Source organism: Salvelinus fontinalis, chromosome 14 (genome assembly GCF_029448725.1).
Source record: "Salvelinus fontinalis isolate EN_2023a chromosome 14, ASM2944872v1, whole genome shotgun sequence".
NCBI lineage: Eukaryota > Metazoa > Chordata > Actinopteri > Salmoniformes > Salmonidae > Salvelinus > Salvelinus fontinalis.
This window is the reverse complement of record NC_074678.1, coordinates 43,631,974-43,655,891: the sequence shown is the minus strand read 5'-3', so window position 1 is coordinate 43,655,891 and position 23,918 is coordinate 43,631,974. Positions and strand designations below refer to the sequence as shown.

The 23,918-nt window shown below is 41.4% G+C and overlaps 2 protein-coding genes across 2 annotated transcripts; one reads left to right on the top strand and one right to left on the bottom strand.

Annotated features, from left to right (window-relative positions):
- Window positions 1-365: 365 nt before the first annotated feature.
- LOC129810925 (NADH-quinone oxidoreductase subunit B-like) lies at window positions 366-7,041 on the top strand. Its single transcript, XM_055861927.1, has 8 exons — window positions 366-433; window positions 1,240-1,276; window positions 1,520-1,609; window positions 1,687-1,807; window positions 5,948-6,127; window positions 6,223-6,269; window positions 6,549-6,637; window positions 6,800-7,041. The coding sequence occupies exons 1-8, from the start codon at window positions 415-417 to the stop codon at window positions 6,895-6,897; spliced, it is 681 nt and encodes a 226-aa protein (XP_055717902.1). The 5' UTR covers window positions 366-414; the 3' UTR covers window positions 6,898-7,041.
- A 2,742-nt stretch (window positions 7,042-9,783) lies between these two features.
- On the bottom strand, window positions 9,784-14,180 carry LOC129810923 (guanidinoacetate N-methyltransferase-like). Its single transcript, XM_055861923.1, has 6 exons — window positions 13,914-14,180; window positions 12,756-12,901; window positions 12,596-12,659; window positions 12,416-12,483; window positions 11,993-12,103; window positions 9,784-10,052 (listed from the first exon to the last, which is right to left on the bottom strand). The coding sequence occupies exons 1-6, from the start codon at window positions 14,086-14,088 to the stop codon at window positions 9,912-9,914; spliced, it is 705 nt and encodes a 234-aa protein (XP_055717898.1). The 5' UTR covers window positions 14,089-14,180; the 3' UTR covers window positions 9,784-9,911.
- Between the last annotated feature and the right edge of the window lie 9,738 nt (window positions 14,181-23,918).

The window sequence follows — 23,918 nt, the reverse complement described above, 5'->3', positions numbered from 1 at the left end:
CATGCCTCCAACATGACTAACTGATTTTGACAAGTTGTATCACTAACTAACGGTTGTTGTTTGACATTCGAACAGGCCTCCATGCGCATGATCAATAAATATTCCCGCCACAGTTTGGCGCCCAATTATCGCATTATGAAGTCAGTTTTGCGTTGTAATGGGCTATGATTTGGGTTGTGTAAACTGATCCTGGATCTGTTCTGATCTACTGGCTAATGTGACATTATGTTCTACGCCTTTGTTTTTTACTTTGAGCAATTCACTTCGAAAGTTCAGACCAATCAATATGGCTACGTTTGAATAATATACAGACATTTTTGTAGTCCTGTCAACAAAAATATATGGAAGAGAGCGCCCCAAATGGTTCTATCGTGTAAGCTTAGTCACCGGAAGTCCTAGCTATTATATTTGCTTATGATGGCGGCGTTGGTGGGTGAGTGATGTTTTGGCTAAAACGTAAAGCTAGTTACTGGAACATATCATTCTGAAAAATATCTAAATAATTTATCTCACAAATATTACACTTTTGTATGGTTTCCGATTAATTTATTATATTGGTTGTTCGTGACATGTTTTTGCTATCACAACGGTTTGTAATCCCTGACCTTGCAAGTTAGTTAGCTGCTAGCACTGCAGAACCCCTGGCTTGATCAGAAACAACTCTGTCTATGTTAATTAGCAAATGCTGCTTGTTTGTGTAGTTAGCTAGCTATAAAGCTAGCACGCGTGAAGTTTCACAGACATTGCACATGGTTATTAACGTCTCAATGGTAATCTAGTAAAGACCAATACATGTCCCCGTTTTACATAAGAGCAATGACTCATAGTGCTAGCTAGTTAAGTAACGTTAGTTAGGGGCTCCCGAGAGGTGTCACTACAGACACCCTGGTTCAAATCCAGGCTGTATCACAACCGGCCGTGATTGGGAGTCCCATAAGGCGTCGCACAATTGGCCCAGAGTGGTCCGGGTTTGGCCGCCATTGTAAATAATAATTTGTTCTTAACAGACTTGCCTAGTTAAATAAAACATTTGTAAAACATGGATGGTAGCTAATGTCGCTAACGTTATTCGTATTTCTATCACAAACGTCAGTCAGCTTGTTATATCACCCAAGAAAGCGCACTGCCTTGTCTATAGCCAATATTTCGATGTGTCCCGCAAGTAACTGTTACGTTATCTAAATACAACCTACAGATACATTTGTTGACATTGTGCTTTTTTTTGTCTTTCCTGTGCAGTTCCTCGCCTCGCCGCGTTTGGTAACTTTTCATCGAGGTAAGCATAACGTTAGGCAAATTACGCAGTTAAGGTGATTAAACTAAGACAGGCCTAGGATTTACTATAGTTAGTAACAGGTTCTTTCTGTTTTCAAATCACCAGTAACCTTGTGAAATGTTTTCTCTTTATTAAATCCTTAAAGTAGTGTAATTTGTGTATTGTTAATGCCATTTAGTTTGTCTTGATGGTCAGTCTGTTGTATTGTAAGGTCGTATTACCTGATCTTTTTCTACCACACAGATCCATTTCAGTATTTGCGATACAACAGAGCTTGTCGCTACACCAGAGCTTGTCGCTACACCACATTGCTAAAAGTGGCAATGCTACATGGTAAGGGAGGTCCTGTAAACGTCTCAATTTGTCAAAATATTTGTTTGAGTACTTCATTTTACCTCCTTTTCTTCCAGTGTGGTTTCAGTCAGAGAGAAAAGCACAGCGGTGGCTGCTGCCAAGCCCGCTGCAGTAACAAGCAGCAAGGGAGAGTATGTTATCACTAAGCTGGATGATCTGGTGAATTGGGCACGCAGGGTAAGTCAATGCCACACCGCAAGTACTCTATGTTCTTCAATGGCATATGGTCCATTTTGAATGTTTGTGTCAATCTTTCAATAAGAAAATCAAGTAGTGCACCCCTCCATCTAAAACTCCTTTGTGACATTCTCTATTCTGTTGCTGAAACATCTGTCAAAATTATTAAACTAACTACAGAGGGCAGCACCGTATGATCACAGGTATTCCTCTAAACCAGCCTTAAGCTTTTTTTTGGAACTCAGCCGGGTCTCAACTTACTGTTGAGTCTGAAAAGTAGAATACACAAGGTGCAATTTCTACATTTGGTTGTGCATGCAAAGTTTTTATTTTGTTAATCACAGACAGTCACTCAATTAGCCATGTCAGCTAACAATTTTTAGAATACCGACTGGGCACATGTCCACGGGCCCTGACCCACACTGTACAAAATGGTGCTGACAGAGAGGGCTGCCTCACTTCTAGTCCTTAGGAAACTTTGCAGTATTTATTTTATTTATTATTTTTGTTAGCCCAGAAAATCTTAGGTGTTATTACATACAGCCGGGAAGAACTATTAGATATCAGAGCGGCGTGAACTTACCAGGAATACGACTTTCCCGAAGCGGATCCTTGGTCCGAACTATCCAAGGCATTTGAGCTGATTCTAGGGACTGACCCAAAACGACACCGCCAGAGAAGAGGTAGACGGAGCTGTCTTCTGGTCAGACTTCAAAGGCGCACACTCCACTCAACGCTTCCGAGTATATTACTCCCCAATGTCCAGTCTCTAGATAACAAGGTAGAAACTAAATTAGGGCAAGGGTTGCTTTCCAGAGAGACAGGGATTGTACATACTCTGTTTCACAGAAACATGACTCAATCGGGATATGCTGTTGGAGTCAACAGTCACCTGGGTTCTTTGTATGTCGCGCCGACACGAATAAACATCTCTCCGGGAAGAAGGGTGGGGGGTGTATGTTTCATGATTAATGACTCATGGTGTAATTGTAACAACATACAGGAACTCAAGTCTTTTTGTTCACCTGACCTAGAATTCTTCACAACACGGTCGGCATTTGATTATCTCCCAAGACAATTCTCCTCGGTTATTGTCACAGCTGTGTATACCCCTCCAGCCGATACCACAATGGCCCTCAAGAAACTATATATCCTGAGACTCCGTTTATTTTAGCTAGGGATTTTAACAAAGCAAATTTGAGATCATGGCTACCTAAATTCTATCAACATATCGACTGTAGCACTTGCACTGGAAAAACACTGAACCACTGTTACTCTAACTTCCGCGATGCATACAAGGCCCTACCCCACCCTTCTTTTGGCAAATCTGACCACGACTCCATTTTGCTCCTCCCTTCCTATAGGCAGAAACTCAAACAGGATGAACCCGTGTTAAGAACTATTCAACGCTGGTCTGACCAATCGGAATTCACTCTTCAAGACTGTTTTGATCACGCAGACTGGGACATTTTCCAGGTAGCCTCAGATAATAATATCGACGTATACGCTGATTAAGCGAGTGAGTTTATAAGGAAGTGCATAGGAGATGTTGTACCTACCGTGACTATTAAAACCTACCATAACCAGAAACTGTGGATGGATGGCGGCATTCGAGCAAAACTGAAAGCACGAACATACTTATTTAACCATGGAAAGGTGACTGAGATTATGGCCGAATACAAACAATGTAGTGTTTCCCTCCGCAAGGCAATTAAGCGAAATGTCAGTATAGAGACAAAGTGGAGTCGCAATTCAATGGCTCAGAAACAAGACGTATATGGCAGGGTCTACAGACAATCAGACTACAAAAAAAAACAGCCACGTCACGGACACCATCTTGCTTCCAGACAAACAAAACACCTTTTTTGCCCGCTTTGAGGATAATCCACCCACAGACAGTGTGGTGAAGAAAGGGAAAAAGCGCCTCTTCATCCTCAGGAGGCTGAAGAAATATTTATTGTAACCTAAAACCATCACAAACTTTTACAGATGCACAATTGAGAGCATCTTGTCGGGCTACATAACCGCCTGGTACAGCAACTGCACTGCCCACAACCGCAAGGCTCTCCAGAGGGTGGTGCGGTCTGCACAACGAATCACCGGGGGCAAACTACCTGCCCTCCAAGACACCTACAGCACCCAATGTCACAGGAAGGCCAAAAAGATCATCAAGGACAACAACCACACGTGCCACTGCCTGTTCTTCCCTCTACCATCCAGAAGGCGAGGTCAGTACAGGTGCATCAAAGCTGGGACCGAGAGACTGAAAAACAGCTTCTATCTCAAGGCCATCAGACTGCTAAACAGCCATCACTTACACAGAGGCTGCTGCCTGCATACAGACTTGAAATCATTGGCCACTTTAATAAATGGATCACTAGTCACTTTACTAGTGCCACTTTTAATAATGTTTACATATCTTGCATTACTCATCTCATATGTACAGTTGAAGTCAGAAGTTTACATACACTTAGGTTGGAGTCATTAAAACTAGTTTTTCAACCACGCCAAAACTATAGTTTGTTAACAAGACATTTTTGGAAAGTCGGTTTGGACATCTGCTTTGTGCATGAAACATGTAATTTTTCCAACAATTGTTTACAGACAGACTATTTCACTTATTCACTGTATCACAATTCCAGTGGGTCAGAAGTTTACACACTAAGTTGACTGTGCCTTTTAAACAGCTTGGAAAATTCCAGAAAATTATGTCATGGCTTTAGAAGGACAACAAAGTCAAGGTATTGTAGTGGCCTTCACAAAGCCCTGATCTCAATCCTATAGAAAATTTGTGTGCAGAACTGAAAAAGCTTGTGCGAGCAAGGAGGCCTACAAACCTGACTCAATTACACCAGCTCTATCATGAGGAATGGGCCAAAATTCACTCAACTTATTGTGGGAAGCTTGTGGAAGGCTACCCAAAACATTTGACCCAAGTTAAACAATTTAAAGGCAATGCTACCAAATACTAATTGAGTGTATGTAAACTTCTGACACCCTGGGAATGTGATGAAATAAATAAAATCTGAAATTAATCATTCTCTCTATTCTGACATGTTTAAACGTTCATAGATGACCAGCAGTGTCAAATAATAATAATCACAGTGGTTGTAGAGGGTGCAACAGGTCAGCACCTCAGGAGTAAATATCAGTTGGCTTTTCATAGCCGATCATTCAGATGTCGAGACAGCAGGTGCGGTAGAGAGAGTTGAAAACAGCAGGCCCGGTGAACAGGTCAGGGTTCCATAGCCGCAGGCAGAACAGTTGAAACTGGAGCAGCAGCACGACCAAGTGGACTGGGTACAGCAAGGAGTCATCAAGCCAAGTAGTCCCGAGGCATGGTCCTAGGGCTTAGGTCCTCCGAGAGAGGAGCGAGAGATAATCAGGGGTAGCATATTTAAATTCACACAGGACACTGGATGAGACAGGAGAAATACTCCAGATATAACAGACTGACCCTTGCCCCCCCCCCCCCCCCCCCCCCCCCCCCCGACACAAACTATTTCAGCATAATTACTGAAGGGTCGGGAGACACTGTGGCCCCGTCCGACTATACACCCGGACAGGGCCAACCATGCAGGATAACCCCACCCACTTTGCCAAAGCACAGCCCCCACACCACTAGAGGGATATCTTCAACCACTAACCCGGACACGAAGATCACGTCAGAGATTCAACCCGCTCAAGTGATGCAGCCCTCCTAGGGACGGCATGGAAGAGCACCAGTAAGCCAGTGACTCAGACTCAGATATTGCTGCACTGTCGGAACTAGAAGCACAAGCATTTCGCTACACTCGCAATAACATCTGCTAACCATGTGTATGTGACCAATAAAATTATTTTATTTGATTGATTTTGTTAGTCACTCTCACTCAGATATCACGTTAACATGGCATAAGTCATGGCAAAATGTGTAGAATTGCAGGAAATGAGCTTTGAAACAACTTACAATTGTTTTCTTCTCTGCCATCAAGGGGGCCACTAAAATGTTTTGCCCAAGAGGTGGGGGCCCCCCAGCCATATCTCGCTTTTCTTTTCACCAGAGATTAACAAGGGAAAAACATTGACTCACTCAGTGATCTTTGTTCAGATTGCTTTGTAGACTTATCAGTCCAATCTGTCTTTGTGTTTCTACATTAGAGCTCCCTATGGCCCATGACGTTTGGACTGGCGTGCTGTGCGGTGGAGATGATGCACATGGCGGCTCCTCGTTATGACATGGACCGGTTTGGAGTGGTGTTCAGAGCCAGCCCCAGACAGTCCGACGTCATGATTGTGGCAGGCACCCTGACCAACAAGATGGCCCCCGCTTTGCGCAAGGTATTTGACTGAAGGACGTTTCTTTGGAGAAAGGAGTTCTGTATTTGCTTTTATTGCGTGTACGACTTCACCATGATGTTCATTATTTCCCCTAGGTTTATGACCAGATGCCTGAGCCAAGATATGTAATTTCCATGGGAAGGTAAAGTATTGTCGTAATATGATTAGATTTAAACAAACATTTTAGTGGTTATCTAGTTTGAAATGGATCTCATGATTGCCTTAACTTTTTCCATTTAAAAACACCTGATTGTTTAACACAACCTCCCTAAAGTTAACTGCTTCTACCGATTTGTGATTTATTTTCCCACACCAAGATTTACCATTACACAGTGCTTTTACAGTGTTTGACATTTTCATCTTGCATTTCATATTTAACTGTTAGTTGAGCCACGTTGTATCTTATTACTCTGTCCTTCAGCTGCGCCAATGGGGGTGGCTACTACCACTACTCTTACGCAGTGGTCAGAGGGTGTGACCGCATCGTACCAGTGGACATATACGTTCCAGGTATCTCATTCTGATTTTTTTATTATTATGAAACAAATAATTAGTTCTGTCCCGGATATATGTACAGCAATGTGGAAAAGAAACAAATCACAACAATAGCTCTTTTGAAGATTTTATAGAAAACATTTGACTCAAATTGATTGTTTGCTTGTCCTCCTGTAGGCTGCCCTCCCACAGCAGAGGCCCTTCTCTACGGGACGCTCCAGTTGCAGAAGAAAATAAAGAGAGAGAAGAAAATGAGGATTTGGTATCGCAAGTGAAATTCTGTCTCTTGCTGTTTGTAAATGTTGTATTTATGGGTGGTCTGGCCACCCAGTAAACCGGTAGGCAATATCCTCAGGAGTCACTCTGGGTATTCTCTGGCTCCTCTTCTCTGTATAAACAATAAAATACATTTCTTGTCATTAGTTTAACTGTTGTTCTTGGCCCTGCACATATTTTGAGGTATGACATTCACCAATTTCCTCTCAGCAATAGAATAATTTTAACTGAACATTTTAAACAATATTTCTATGGTCATCACTATTTAGATAGTCACATCAGGTCTTTTGTGGTCTATTCTTACCTTTTTGTAATGTGTTGGTGTACTTTATCTGAAGACTATTTGTACTTCAGTCAGTAGATGGTGCACTTGGCATACAATTGTTCTATAGAGTTTAGATATTTTCTTCCTTTGTCTCTGGTTCTACCAAATAGTTCCTGTTCGAATACTCAATGTTTCCTTTCTTCCTTGAAGTAATCACTGATCTGACATTGAATTGGTGTAAGCAAGCTTTCCTTGGTATTGCTTTCACCAATTGTCATGTCAGTGTTTACTTCAAGGAACTGAGGTTGGATACAACCTCAAAGTATAGTCACAGGGCCAGTCTTTGGTTCTACTCAGCAACACCCAATCCCAAATTAACCCTGTATGCACTTGTGTACATCTTAGACGATTGGTAGGTAGCAATAGGGATATAATTCCACCTAGCCTATCAGGAAGCAGGGTGGAGCTATTAATATTTTATGGGAAAGTTGATAGGTCTAAACCATTTAACATGTTGCCACAAAAAAAGCTCCCCTTGTGTGATTTGGAACGATAAATTACATCCAATCTACATAAAATGTTGAATTGTTGCCCATTCTGCAAGAAATGCAGGTTGATATTTGATAAATCTCATTTTCAGTAACTCATATCATTTACCAGGCTCAAGGATTTGTGACCCCATGGTAAATATTTATGGATTCAATTCAATTCTTGTGAGAGCTGAAGGTTGTCCAATATCCAGAGGACCTCTATTTAAAAAAAAAAAAAAAACTTAATGATTGGGGTGTAAGCTACAAATAACACTTATCTATAACCAGGGCCAATAAGTGAGGCAATGTGCCACGACAACTTATCCATTAATGATTAGTTACTTTTTCCCTCTCTTTACTTAAGGGACTTATTCTGCAGCTTGTCCCAGCCCCTCAGGAAATAATTGTTTTCTTGTCAAAAGAGAATGCAATTTTGACCTATATTCAGTCAAATGGCAAATCGAAAGCTGTTTAAACAGGCAGCCCAATTCTGATCTTTTGCCCAATTATTTGGCAAAAGAACTGATGTTTGGTCAAAATACCAATAATTGCTTTTTGAGGTCTGTTAGATTATTTAGAAAATCAAGGTTTGTCGATTTTTGTAAATTTTTCTGAATGCTGTAAAAAAAAATGTAACCTTTATTTAACTAGGCAAGTCAGTTAAGAACAAATTCTTATTTACAATAACGGCCAAACCCGGATGACGCTGGGCCAATTGTGTGCCGCCATATGGGACTCCCAATCACGGCCGGATGTGATAGCCTGGATTCTAACCAGGGACTGTAGTGACGCCTCTTGCACTGAGATGCAGTGCCTTTAACCGCTGATCCACTTGTAACACAGAATAAAACAATGAAGATAAGCAGTAATGGGCAGTCACTGCCATCATGGAACTTATCATTTAACTATCCTTTAAAATATTTAACTAGTATATATTACATTAGTTTTATTTGATTATTTCATTCCAAGTCATCTCATCTCTGTAGAGCTGCTGTCTGACAAAATCACAATTTTAGTAGTTCAAAGTCAAGGCATACTTTTATGACTGCTAATCACCAACTATCAATCACTTAGATCATGTATTTTCAGGGTGAGATACTGTGCCTTGAGCAGCAACTGTGTTCTCTCTGTGTCTGCTCAACACAGACCAGACAAGTAGGCGGTCGGGCAACTGAAGCAACTCAGTGTTGGTCCCATGTTTCATGAGCTGAAATGAAAGATCACAGAAATGTTGAATACGTACAAAAAGTTTCTCTCAAATAAATGTTGTGCACAAATTTGTTTACACCCCAGTTAGTGAGCATTTCTCCTTTTCCAAAATAATCCATCCACCTGACAGGTGTGAAATATCAAGAAGCTGATTAAACAGCATGATCATTACACAAGTGCACCTTGTGCTCGGGACAATTAAAAGGCCACTTTAAAATGTGCAGTTTTGACAACACAATGCCACAGATGTCCCAAGTTGAGGGAGCATGCAATCGGCATGCTGACTGCAGGAATATCCAACAGTGCTGTTGGCAGAAAATGTTATGTTATTTACTCTACCATTAACCACCTCCAATGTTTTAGAGAATTTGGCAGTAAATCCAACTGGCCTCACAACCGCAGACCATGTTTAACCACACCAGTCCAGGACCACCACATCTGGCTTCTTCACATGCGGGATCGTCTGGGGGGGGGGGGGGGGGTATTGAGTATTTCTGTCCATAATTAAGCTCTTTGCGGGGAAAAAGCAAACTAAAAATAACTCCCGGCTACATCGCACAGTTCAGGTTTGATCGGATTTAGCTCTAGAGAAACCGCGCATTGAGCTCACAGGAAAACCCCAAAACTAAATGGAATTCAAATAAAATCGGTCAATTAGTTGTTTAAAAAACTAAAAATAACTGAAGTTTAGTTAATCGCTCAGCACTAATAATTCGACAAAAGATCAGAATTGGGCTACCTGTGTGGTATGTAAAATGCTTGTTAACGTTGCAATACAGCTCAAATGTAATGCATTCTGTGACAAATTGCAAGAGGTGGACAATTGTTAAAGAGGTGATACACAAACAAATTCATTGTGACAGAAGAAAATAGAGTGGACGTGATTTAAATTGGTTTATTGAAAGATGGACATCCCTGAGTGCTTATGGATTTGACAGTAAACTAATGTGGCTTTTAAAATACAGGCACTTGAGAAGGAATAAAGACATTGCAGTGGCACCAAGCCATTTCACTCTTTCAGAATGGTGGGAGTAATCATCTTGCGGAAGGCATAGTATTTGCATTCGCTTGGGGGGACAATATCCATGGTTGTGGTGCTAATCATCTCCTTCTTGAAGCCAGCCTCGAGCAGTTGAGACATCTGGGTCTCCTGAAAATCATTAACACAAAGATCTGGTCTGTATTGTGGACCTGCATCACACATTATAGGGCCATTTAACCCTTTACACGTGTGGAAATTGGCCTATGTGAATAGTGCCAAATTGAAATGTTTCTATCAGAAGAAACATAAAAAGCATATGCATGGACCATGGTAGCAATTGAAAGAGAAAACTGGAGATTATGGGGAAATTATCAGACCAAAAGGTGAGGACAACAGTTCACCTGACAACTGAATCCAAACAAACTTGATTTTATATGCATTTTACATTTACTGTACTTTTCGCAGCATTTGTCAACGAAATCTGAAAATACTGGATACAATCAGTAACATAAGAATATTAATTGAAATTTTGGGGTATCTGCAACATATCAAAAAAAATTCTAACAAGTGTTTGAGTGAGAGGTCTAACTGGTGTCGCCAAGTGAACACTTGCCCAAACTGCACAGTTCCTAAGTAATTTCAATGCACTTTTATGACTCATGGAAAGAGCCTTCAACTATAAGATGCTTGTTTGAGCTCTCCTAGCTTTGCCATTGAGGAACTGAAGCTAGAATACTTGTCGTTTTTTTTTGTTTTGAACACAGCCCTGCGCCCCCAAAATCACACAATTACGGTTTACACAATCCAGGAACGTTTCATTATAAATCTCAATCTGGGTCAGGTGAGCATCATTTGAAAGCTTATTCAATTGCCAACATGACTAGCGAAGTTATAAAATACGATCTTACAGTGTTAGGCTTTCACAAGGCACTTAAGACAAACAGAAAATAAATTTGGTGCGCGTAGAATAGAGTCATGAGTGCATGTTCTCTGCAAATTTTCTTCACAATACGACACAGGTTCATTCTGTTCAGGACATCCCAGGGTATGACATCATCTTTGTAACTGTACATCAAACATATCGATCATAAATGTTGCTACTTTAAAATGACATGAGTTTTCAAACATGGAAATGTGAAGTGCACATTTGGTCATAATGTAGGTGTGTGGTTTGCTTGTATGACATCAAAGCGGTATTTATTATAGTCCTCAACATCTCATCTTTTGATTTACAGCATTCCCCTCACTCAGACAACAACAAATGTGGGCATAGAACGGCATAGAACGCTTAGAACAGCTGTCAGTTGAATCCCATAAAGCACTGTAAATTGAAGAGCCTGAACGCTGACGTCATATGGTACAGTAGGTTACTGTACAGCCACCGAGTTCCAATTTAGGCACTTATCAGTGACCAAATCTGCAATTTTCAACCAGTATATATGGGATGATAGGGGCTGTGAGTTTAAAGTGTTACGCAGTGAGTTTAAAGGGTTACGCAGTTGCAGTTCAGGTACAATTTATCATTAACCTTTGTTTAGCCAAGAAAGGTAATTGAGGACAGATTTTCTAACAGTGCTAGGACCAAGTGCAATAAAAATGGTATTAGTAGATATACAGTAATTGGTTTAGTTTGTCTAAGTAATCACTTCACCCCACACAGGTGTGAAATCAATCGGGTTGTGAATTTGATTTTCATAGTTTTGAAATAAAATTATAGAACATTTGTGATCAAGTGTACACTTTGATGTACTGTAAAAAAAATATATATATATATTAAATGGTGGAAACATGCAGCAGGAAAATGAGTTAGTACTGTAGCTACAGACATACCAAATAAGCAGAGTGCAACAGAGACATAGTCACTGTACATGAAACTAAAGGGTTAATGGTTGAATGAACATCAAACCAAACAATATTGAGGGCCACGTGAAATTACATGTAATACCACAGTAACTATCAGTGATATACCTGTAAGTACCATCTGGCAGAAGTGCAGAATGCGTGCAAAGAAATGAAATGTGTCGAGCCCGAGAAGGAACATGTGTAGCCTACCCATGCACCTCAGAGAGATTAGGTGTTGATCATTGACTGGCTGAAAGGCGGCTCACCTGGAACATGTTGTCGATGTTGTCATATTTGGTCTTGAGAAGTTCACCCCAGGAGGTCAGGTTACAGTAGGTGAGAACGCCACCTGGCTTCAGCAGCCTGTGGGCATGGCCCTATTGAGACAATTCAACAATTGCACTATTAATGGAAATGTTAGCACGTCATTGTGGAACGATAGGCAATGTTTGTTTCAAGTGATAGGGATCAGATTCCATTAAGAAATATCTTATTCTATTTTTGGATTCATGTCTAAAAGCCTGCCATATGTTTGCGTTGGATACAGCTATGATATCATATATGATACCAAACATTTGTGTGTTTTATAGTCTTTATTACAGGGGGAAATCCCACTCCTCTGTTGGTTCCTGTGCTTTTGCTGATATGTTCGTAATGTGCAGCCTTGGTCATCGAAGTGTTGTACTTACCTTGATGAAGTCAAACTGGTGAGTGTGCCATGTGTCTTCAGACAGAGGGTATGTGTCATACAGAATGCCTTTGATAGAACAGGCATAATTACAATTACACATACATGCATATCTAAAGCAATTTACTCAGAACATAAAATATTCAATGGATATGCCAATAGAATGCATTTTGAAACTTACCATCAAAGTGGTTGTCAGGCAGGCCGCCCACTACCTCCTCCCACAGTCCTTTGAGGGGCACAATCTGTGAGTGGAGAAGAATTTAGGTTAATTTAATTCACGTTAAAAAGGAGGGAAAAGTCAGAATAGAACCTAATGTGAAGTTGAAGATTTGTCTCACTTTATGTGGCTGAGCCTTGGCCCACTCCTGCAATCTTGCGAACACTCCATCATTGCACTCAATGATCCAGTGCTCCTCGATGGGGAAGGACTCGACTTTAGTTGCGGCGATGGCCATGCCAAACCCAATCTCCAGAACCCGTCCACCTGTGGGACAAAGCAGAACAAGAATCTCAATTTGTGTTTAAGTACCTACCTGTATTGAAGTGTTTTCAACATTTCTACCTTTATCCCAGTGCTGTGGTACCTTTCACGAAAAGCAAAACTAATAATGCACAATTTTTGTTTGTTATTTAAGGGTTCTCAAATGAATGCTTGGGGAAAACGGCACGTGATAGATGGCCTGTGGCCACTTGAAGGAGTTCAACAGAGTAGTCTTTCAGTAATGTGTAAAAATAGATTAGACAAATACCATTTTGTTTTGCCTCACCCTTTAGGCTACTACTCTGTTATCAACTGGCAAATTGCCACCAAAGATGTGTATTTTCCAATAGACATTGCCAACGCAATATAAAGACAAACATACACTATTTACTAGAACTGGTCATATTGTATTTGGAACCAAACAACTGTTCTCATTGGACCGCATTCCTCCATGCAGCAACATGGGCGCTATGGTGACGTGAGTGCGCAAACAACTCGAAACGTTTACGCAACTTTAACGTAGCCTAATGTATATATACTCTTAAAGTATCAGTGATCACCATTAAACTTCTTGAATGGTATGCGGAAATAAATTATTGACACTCCCCAGCAAGTGCGCATATGGCACGGTTCAATTGGTAGAGTAACACCTGCTGCAACCACAAGCCATTATATCCAACTCCGCCATGCTTTTAAACATAACGTGCATTGAGAGGAACGTCGCATATAAACTGTAAACGCATTGGTTTCATGAACGTTTCCTAAGGTCTGCTGATTGATTGTAATCGTCTGTATCGATTACCCTGCAGCTCTGAATGAATTATAGCCATTGACTATGTTATAGGCAAATAGGCTGTCCTTTACGGTCTATTTGTTTTACACATTTGTAAGGGAAAGGAATTGCAGTCAGGTAAAATGTTATTATGGAATTACATCACAGAGTACCAAAATCCACACTGTCTAGTCGTCCCTATGCGTTCATATGGCCCACTAGCTTGCACATTGTGTGTTGTACCTTTTGAGGAGGCTACAATTGCCAGCGAGTGCATGTACGGAGTCTCCCAACGTTCCATAACGGGCTTGCCCAAAATCTCGAGATGAGTGTCGGTCTCATTGTAACCAGCACCAGCGTCGTGCCAGCCAGCTTTGCAGTCTTCTCCCTTGGAAAATATGGGTTGTGCCGTAGTCATTTTGGTGGTTGGCTTGCTTTATTAGATGGGGGATGGACGGAGTTGCTGTCTCCACGTCGTGGCAGAGGAAGGACAGATTTGGTTGCGGTGGGGATTTATATGGGTCAGAAGTGCTGACTATGCAAGACGTCAACGAGGCGTAGGCATATACATTAGGCTTACTTACTTCTGTTGGTCAATAAGTGGCATTCCAATGAAGTCAATGAAGTCCTAAGTGTCGAAAACTGAGAGAAAACATGATACACTGATTGTATTTTTATAATCATGGCATATTGTAGTCTGTTTTACAACATTACAGTGTGCCCTATTAGTCTACTTTATAAAACGGGAGGCTTGAATCCTGGATGCTGATTGGTTGATATCCATTAGTTATTCACGGTAATTTAAGGCAAAACGCCATGATGCCATAAGTATATTTCAAGTTTCAATGTGCTTCCACTGTCCTGCAGCTGAGCCAGGCATTCATACACTTAATTTTCCCTGGGGAAAAAGCGCCTAGACATTATTACCCCATGCTTCTTGCCTAGCATTTGGTTTAATACAGCTGGGGTTCAAGTGGCACTCCAGTCTCCTTTTCACCTCATTTAACACCTGATTTACTTGACAAAAGGCACATCTCAATAGGTGGATCAGGTAAGTCATGACAGCACAAATTGGAGGGGTTTCCTTTTTTGTTTTTTATTGCTCCTCGAGCAAGGGAGGAGGCCGATGACATCACGACTTCCCATCTAACCAACTCCTTGAATGACCTATTCCTTGAAGTTTGTAGTTGTCTAAAAATCACTATTTTGCTCAGAACATATTTTATTACCCTTTAGTGTGTGTACTTTACTTTATTTATACTTGGGATATCACTTTCAACAGGAAAAGGTAAAAATCACTAGGCATTGTTTTTTGCTCAGGTTAATATAAGCCTTGTGTGCCTATCCGACCTGTGCGACATTTTGCATTTTTTGTATTGTTTTGCGATCTCCACCATGTCATGCGAACGTGGCAAGATTGACAGCTTCTCTGATCCAGGAAAATTCAATCATCAGGGTCATTATAATTTTATTTAATTTATTTATTTTACCAGGTAAGTTGACTGAGAACACGTTCTCATTTGCAGCAACAACCTGGGGAATAGTTACAGGGGAGAGGAGGGGGATGAATGAGCCAATTGGAAGCTGGGGATTATTAGGTGACCATGATGATTTGAGGGCCAGATTGGGAATTTAGCCAGGACACCGGGGTTAACACCCCTACTCTTACAATAAGTGCCATGGGATCTTTAATGACCTCAGAGAGTCAGGACACCCGCTTAACGTCCCATCCGAAAGACGGCACCCTACACAGGGCAGTGTCCCCAATCACTGCTCTGGGGCATTGGGATATTTTTTAGACCAGAGGAAAGAGTGCCTCCTACTGGCCCTCCAACACCACTTCCAGCAGCATCTGGTCTCCCATCCAGGGACTGACCAGGACCAACCCTGCTTAGCTTCAGAAGCAAGCCAGCAGTGGTATGCAGGGTGGTATGCTTTGGATATGATGGCTATATCCAAAGAATTGGCAATAGAAATGAAGGTTTAAAAAAATTAAAACGTAAATAGTTTGCTGTCATTTCAGCTGCTTGATTTGAATGTGTGTTAGCTAACTAGCAAAGGAGAAGTAACGTTAGCCTTGCTAGATACCGTTATTTTATACCTCAGTGCTAGCTACCCTTGTGAAAAATATCCCATTGGATCCTCTATAACTATACTGATCAAAAAATATAAATGCAACATGTTAAGTGTTGGTCCCATGTTTCATGTTCTGAAATAAAAGATTTTCCAAAAAGATCCCTGTTAGTGAGCATTTCTGTTAGTGACCATTTCTACTTTGTCAAGATAATCCATCCACCTGACAGATGTAGCATATCAAGAAGCTGATTAAAAAGCATGATCATTACACAGGTGCACCTTGTGCTGGGGACAATAAAAGGCCACTTTAACTTCTTGTCAATAGGGGGTGCTGTTAGCACTTTGTAATAATGACGTTCCCAAATTAAACTGCCTCGTACTCAATTCTTGCTCGTACAATATGCATATTATTAGTTTCTAAAACCGTTTGAATTATATCTGTGAGTGAAACAGAACTGGACTTAGAGCAATTTTCCTAGGTGTATGTGAGAATGCCAAATTTTCCAAGCTGCTCTGAGACCTGTGTATAACTCTGCCTGTCTTCTATTGGTTGAGATGCACTGCATACGCCTTCCCCTGGTTGTTAGCGAATAGGGAGACTTGAAATGGAGTCTCTACGTAGATCTCAAATGTTATAAATGACTTGGCAAAGACGTGTATCGTTCTTTTCCCCCTTCGCTCTGACGCACTGAGGACCTTGGCATATTGTACTAGAACCATCGGTTATAGATCTTAGACATTTCCGGCTGTGTTTTTATTCGATATAGGCTTTAAAGACATCATAATCTTGTTATTTTAAACCGAATTATATCAGTTTATGTCAGTATATTGCGATTTTCGGGTATTTCATTTTCTGGCGTTCTAGGGGGTTGGGTATCTCTCTCTCTCATGCTATTGTTTACTGCTAATTGCAACGTTGAAGAGGACGTTCTCCAACCTAGCAACGATTCTTTTGGACAAAGGACACCTTTCCCAAGATTCTGATGAGAGTTCATCAAAAAGTAAGAACTATTTATGCTGATAATTTGTTGTTCTGTTGACAAATGTCAAATAATAATTCCGCCATGAATTTCGGTGCGTCTCGCTTTAGCGCACGCTGTATGCTTGAAGTAACGTTAATTTAAAAAATGTAACCCAGCGATTGCATTAAGAACTAATTTGTCTTTCAATTGCTGTCCAACCTGTATTTTTTTAGTCAAGTTTATGGCCTCCTGGGTGGCGCAGTGGTCTAGGGCACTGCATCGCAGTGCTAGCTGCGCCACCAGAGTCTCTGGGTTCGCGCCCAGGCTCTGTCGCAGCCGGCCGCAACCGGGAGGTCCGTGGGGCGACGCACAATTGGCATAGCGTCGTCCGGGTTAGGGAGGGTTTGGCCGGTAGGGATATCCTTGTCTCAGTATATGAAATGTAAAAAAAAATCTAATAAAAATGTATGCATTCTACTGTAAGTCGCTCTGGATAAGAGCGTCTGCTAAATGACTTAAATGTAAATGTTTATGAATAGTTTTCGATTAGAATAGGTGCCTCCAAGATGGCGCCGGACACATTGCTTGAGGTTTTGGACACTAATCACATTGTATAAGCACGATTTGTGCCGCTAAATATGCACATTTTCGAACAAACTCTATATGCATTGTGTAATATGATGTTATAGGACTGTCATCTGAAGAATTCTGAGAAGGTTAATGAAAAAAATTATATATTTTGGTGGTTTATACGTTATCGCTATTTTTGCCTTGAATCAATGCTGTTTTGATGTTTGCTATTGTGGTAAGCTAATATAACGCTATATTGTGTTTTCGCTGTAAAACACTTAGAAAATCTGAAATATTGGCTGGATTCACAAGATCTGTGTCTTTCATCTGCTATACGCTGTGTATTTTTAAGAAATGTTTTATGATGAGTAATTAGCTAATACACGATGGTCTCTGTAGTTATTCTAGTTGCTTTGGTGAGAGTTGTGATAGTGGCTGCAATGGTAAACTATGATTTATACCTGAAATATGCACATTTTCTAACAAAACATATGCTATACAATAAATATGTTATCAGACTGTCATCTGATGAGGTTGTTTCTTGGTTAGTGGCTATTTATATCTTTATTTGGTCGAATTTGTGATAGCTACCGATGGAGTAAAAAAATGGTGGAGTAAAGAAGTGGTCTTTTGCTAACGTGGTTAGCTAATAGATTTACATATTGTGTCTTCCCTGTAAAACATTTTAAAAATCAGAAATGATGGCTGGATTCACAAGATGTGTATCTTTAATTTGGTGTCTTGGACTTGTGATTTCATGAAAATTTTATTATATGATATCCCTGTGGCTTTAGGCTAGGCTATGCTAGTCAGCTTTTTTGATGGGGGTGCTCCCGGATCCGGGTTTGTGAGGCGTTAGAGGTTAAAATATGCAGTTTTGTCACACAACATAATGCCACAAGTATTGATGGAGTGTGCAATTGGCATGCTGACTGCAGGAATATCCATCAGAAATGTTGCCAGAGAATTTAATGTTCATGTCTACCATAAGCCACCTCCAATGTCATTTTAGAGAATTTGGCAGTAGGTCTAACCGGCCTCATATCTGCAGACCATGTGTAACCACGCCAGCCCAGGACCTCCATATCCGGCTTTTTCACCTGCGGGATCATCTGAGACAAGCCACCTGGACAGCTGATGAAACTGCCTGATGCAGGACTCTAGGGTGATGGGAGAGAGACTGACTGAAACATTCACACCTCCATTAATCCCTGGGTGGTTTCCTTCCTCTCCTGCAACTGAGTTAGGAAGGACACCTGTATCTTTGTAGTGACTAGGTGTATTGATACACCATCCAAAGTGCAATTAATAACTTAACCACATTCAAAAGGATATTCAATGTCTGCTTTTTAAAATTTTTACCCATCTACCAATACTGTAGGTGCCCTTCTTTGCGAGGCATTGGAAAACCTCCCTGGTCTTTGTGGTTGAATCTGTTTGAAATCCACTGCTCGACTGAGGGACCTTAAATAAAATTATATGTGTGGGGTACAGAGATGAGGTAGTCATTAAAAAATCATGTTATACGGTATTATTGCACACAGAGTCAGTTCATGCAACTTGTTATGTGACTTGTTAAGCACATTTTTACTCCTGAACTCATTTAAGCTTGCCATAACAAAGGGGTTGAATACTTATTGACTCAAGACATTTTAGCTTTTGGTTTTCAATGAATTAGTAAAAAAACATTGTAGTCCATATTTTCCTGTGATGTTGATGCTTTTATCTGATGTTAAATGGCCAATCTGCAGTTACTACATCCATTTTTGGACATATAATTTAAGGATATGTACCCATTGATTCTTGAAGAATATAAACATATAAATGACTCATGAGTTTAGTTTAACTGTCATACCCCATCATAACCTGAAATATAAGCATGTTTTACTCCAATGTTTGTAAACAAGTATCCTATTTTTTGAAAATCGTCAGTCCACATGTCAAGTGTAATTGCGCCATTGTATTTACCCAAGTTCTCTCTCAACTCCAGGACCACCCTCCAGCAGATTTTTTTTTTGTCTGATTCAGGACTCTAGGGCGATAGGAGAGAGACTGAGTGAAACATTCACACCTCCATTAATTTACAAAAGGATACTCTAAAAGCTTGGCTAGGTGTGAAAACCCCCCCAATCTGTTCCACAGTTCAGACTGTTCAGTTCAGTTCAGACACAGTTCAGATGCTGCAGTCAGTCAGAGTTGAGTCCTACTGTAAAGTGTAGCTTGATGACCAAAAAACGTCAAACTTGCAATGTATTCGAGGCTTAAGTACTATAAAGTTTTACATTTCTAACTCAATATCACAGACCAGATTTGCCCTAACGAAAAATGCATCCACCCCCTACAAATATATTCATTTATTATAATCCACATAATAATTCAAACTAAATTAGCTGTAGCGAGAGGAGAGAGACTGCATGCTCAAGACAATCCGAAAGAATGTGTCTTTAACCCTGCATTATAATATAACTTATTTTGAATGAAAGCAGAAGCCAGACTTCTGTTCCTGCTTCTGTTTGCTATTTGAGTGTTTGTTTAATATCCTACTGATTCTGTGATCACCAAGCCTCACGCAACCGCAAAATGTTGAATAAAGCAATTTCACAAATCTGGCTGTTTTTAAACTTTGCTATGCTGTATTAAAGGCTTTTTTAAATTAGAAATGTATAGCGTTTTGTAACGAAACTCTTGTAATATACACATTTTTGATATTCTGAGAAAATGGCAACCACATTCTGGATATTTTTTGAATTTTGAATTGAACCTTTATGTAACGAGGCAAGTCAGTTAAGAACAAATTCTAATTTACAATGACAGCCGAGCCCGGCCAAACCCTCCCATAACCCGGACGACGCTGAGCCAATTGTACGCCGCCCTATGGGACTTCCGATCACTGCCGGTTGTGATCTATCAAAATAATGACATTAACATATATTGCAAGAATGTGAAAGTAGGGTGACTCCCTTAGTGGGTCTCAAACCTAGACCACCAGCACCAATAACGAACACTCTAACCACTGTCCCAATAAGGGATATCTCAAGGGCAGAGCTTCCCAACCTTTTTGGCCTGTGACCCCATTTTGATATCAATAATAACCACCCCACCATGTGAAAAAATGTATGGAATCAATGGGCAATTTTTTTTTTTTAAATTGGGACTATGACAGTCCATTACAAATCAGTCTGATAGTACATTTTACAGTATTTAAATCTATTTAAATATGGTTTAGGGTGACTGAAATGCAGAAAGGTATTGGGAAGTTCAGAAGATCATCAGGCAATAATTTTGTCTGATCTTCTGAGAAAAAAACATTATCATTGATGATGTTCTTTTCCCACCAGTCTGATTGAACGCCTTTTCTAATGAGTCATGCGCAGCTCATGGGCATTGTTGAGGGAAACATACATGTTCCTGAGAGGCTTCTCTTTCAGTGATGGGGTCATAATATGTTGTAGCTTAAACGTTCAAAAGATAGAGCCAGATCTGTAGGAAGAAAACAGAAACCACTCTGTTTATTACAACCGCATCTAGCGGTTACCAGATGTTACTAACATAACAAGCGCAATTTTTGTTTTTGTTTGTTTCTCTCGCAACCCCATTTTCAAATCAGGCAACACCACATGGGGTCCCTCCCAACCCCTGGTTTGGGAAACGCTGCTCTAGGTCATGTGCTTATTAGGACAGTATATTTAGGCCCTGTCCAGAAGAAACCCTGGGTGCTTAATGGTGCATCTGTAGAAGTTTGTGAGGATATCACGGGCCAAGCCAAATTTATTCAGCCTCCTAAGGTTGAATAAAGGTTGAAGTTCTTATCCTCCTAGATCTATCTGCTGCCTTTGACACAGTGAACCATCAGATCCTCCTCTCCACCCTCTCAGGGCTGGACGTCTCAGCCTCTGCACACTCTTGGACTGCATCCAACCTGGCAGGCCGCTCCTACCAGGTGACACGGAGAAGATCTGTGTCTGCACCACGTATTCTCACTACTGGTGTCCCCCAGGGCACAGTTCTAGGCCCTCTCCACTTCTCTCTATATACCAAGTCACTCGGCTACATCATATCCTCACATGGTCTCTCCTATCATTGCTATGAGGATGACACTCAACTACTTTTCTCTTTCCCCACTTCTGACACCCAGGTGATGACACACATCTCTGCGTGCCTAGCAGATATCTCAGCTTGGATGACGGCTCACCACCTCAAGCAGTTGAGGCTGCTTAAGGGGAGGATGGCTCATAATAATGTCCGGAATAGAGTGAATCACTCCATTCCAGCCTTTACACGCCAATCCAGCCATTATAATGAGCCATCCCCCCCTCAGCAGCCTCCACTAACGTCAAGCTCAACCTCGACAAGACGGAGCTGCCCTTCCTCCCGGGTAAGTCCTGCCTACTCCAAGACATCTCCATCACGGGTTGAAACTCCATGGTGTCCCCCTCCCAGAGTGCAAAGAACCTCGGCATAACCCTGGACAACACCCTGTCGTTCTCTGCAAACATCAAAGCAGTGATTCGCCCCTGCAGGTTCATGCTCTACAACATCCATAGAGTAGGACCCTACCTCACACCGGAAGCAGCGCAGGTCCTATTCCAGGTACATGTCATCTCCAGTCTGGACTACTGCGACTCACTGTTGGCTGGGCTCCCTGCTTGTGCCATTAAACCCCTGCAACTTATCCAGAACGCTGCAGCCTCCTTGGTATTCAACCTTCTCCAAGTTTTCCCATGACATCCCGCTCCTCCGCACACTCCACTGACTCCCAGTTGAAGCTCGCATCCACTACAAGACCATGGTACTTCCCTACGGAGCAGCAAGATGAACGTCCCTTCTTTACCTTCAGGCTATACTCAAACCCAACACCCCAACCAGAGCACTCCGTTCTGCCACATCTGATCTCTTGGCCCTTCCGCTCAGCGCAGTCCAAACTCTTTTCTGTCCTGGCACCCCAATGGTGGAACCAGCTTCCCCCTTAAACTAGGACAGCAGAGTCCCTTCCCTTCTTCAGAAAACATCTGAAACCCTACCTCTTCAAAGAGTATCTTAAATAATCCCACAGCTCCCCCCTCGCGCCACCTCCTCACCCCGACCCCCCAAATAGAAAATTATTTTTAAAAATAGCCTTTTGTGAACTAACAATCACACTTCACTACTCCCCACCCTTAACAACTCTGACTTTACTGATAGCTAATTTATTGAGGAAAAATGTATTTACTATGACTGTGATATGTGGTTGTCCCACCTAGCTATCTTAAGATGAAAGCACTAACTGTCAGTAGCTCTGGATAAGAGCGTCTACTAAATGACTAAAATGTAAATGTAAAATGTTGCACCTTTTTCACTGCACTGACTGTGTGGATGGACGATTTTAGGTTGTCAGTGATGTGCATACCGAGAAACTTGAAGCTTTTCACCCTCTCCTCTGCGACCCCATCGATGTGGATGGGGGCGTGCTCCCTCTGCTGTCTCCTGAAGTCCATGATCAGCTCCTTTGTTTTGTTGAGGGAGAAGTTGTTTTCCTGGCACCACTCCATCAGGGCCCTCACCTCCTCCCTGTAGGCTGTCTCATCGTTGTTGGTAATCAGGCCTACCACTGTTGTGTCTTCTCCAAATTTGATGATTTCATTGGAGACATGTGTGACCACACGATTACGGGTGAACAGGGAGTACAGGAGTGGGCTGAGCACGCACCCTTGTGGGGCCCCCATGTTGAGAATCAGTGTAGCAGAGGTTTTGTTGCCCACCTTCACCACCTTGGGATGGTCAGGAAATCCAGGACCCAGTTGCACAGGGTCGGGTTCAGACTCTGGGCCCCGAGCTTAGTGATGAGCTAGGAGGGCACTATGGTGTTGAAGGCTGAGCTGTAGTCGAAGAACAGCGGTCTTACATACAGTTGAAGTCGGAAGTTTACATACACTTAGGTTGGAGTCATTAAAACTAATTTTTCAACCACTCCACAATTTTTTTGTTAACAAACTATAGTTTTGGCAAGTTGGTTAAGACATCTACTTTGTGCATGACACAAGTCATTTTTCCAACAATTGTTTACAGACAGATTATTTCACTTATAATTCACTGAATTGCAATTCCAGTGGGTCAGAAGTTTACATACACTAAGTTGACTGTGCCTTTAAACAGCTTGGAAAATTCCAGAAAAATATGTCATAGCTTTAGATACTTCTGATAGGCTAATTGACATCATTTGAGTCAATTGGAGGTGTACCTGTGGATGTATTTCAAGGCCTACCTTCAAACTCAGTGCCTCTTTGCTTGACATCATGGGAAAATTAAAAGAAATCAGCCAAGACATCAGAAAAACAATTGTAGACCTCCACAAGTCTGGTTCATCCTTGGGAAAAATTTCCAAACGCCTGAAGATACCACGTTCATCTGTACAAACAATAGTACGCAAGTATAAACACCATGGGACCACGCAGTCATCTTACTGTTCAGGAAGGAGACGCGTTCTGTTTCCTAGAGATGAACGTACTTTGGTGCGAAAAGTGCAAATCAATCCCAAAACAACAGCAAAGGACTTTGTGAAGATGCTGGAGGAAACAGGTACAAAGGTATCTATAGCCACAGTAAAACCAGCCCTACATCGACATAACCTGAAAGGCCTCTCAGCAAGGAAGAAGCCACTGCT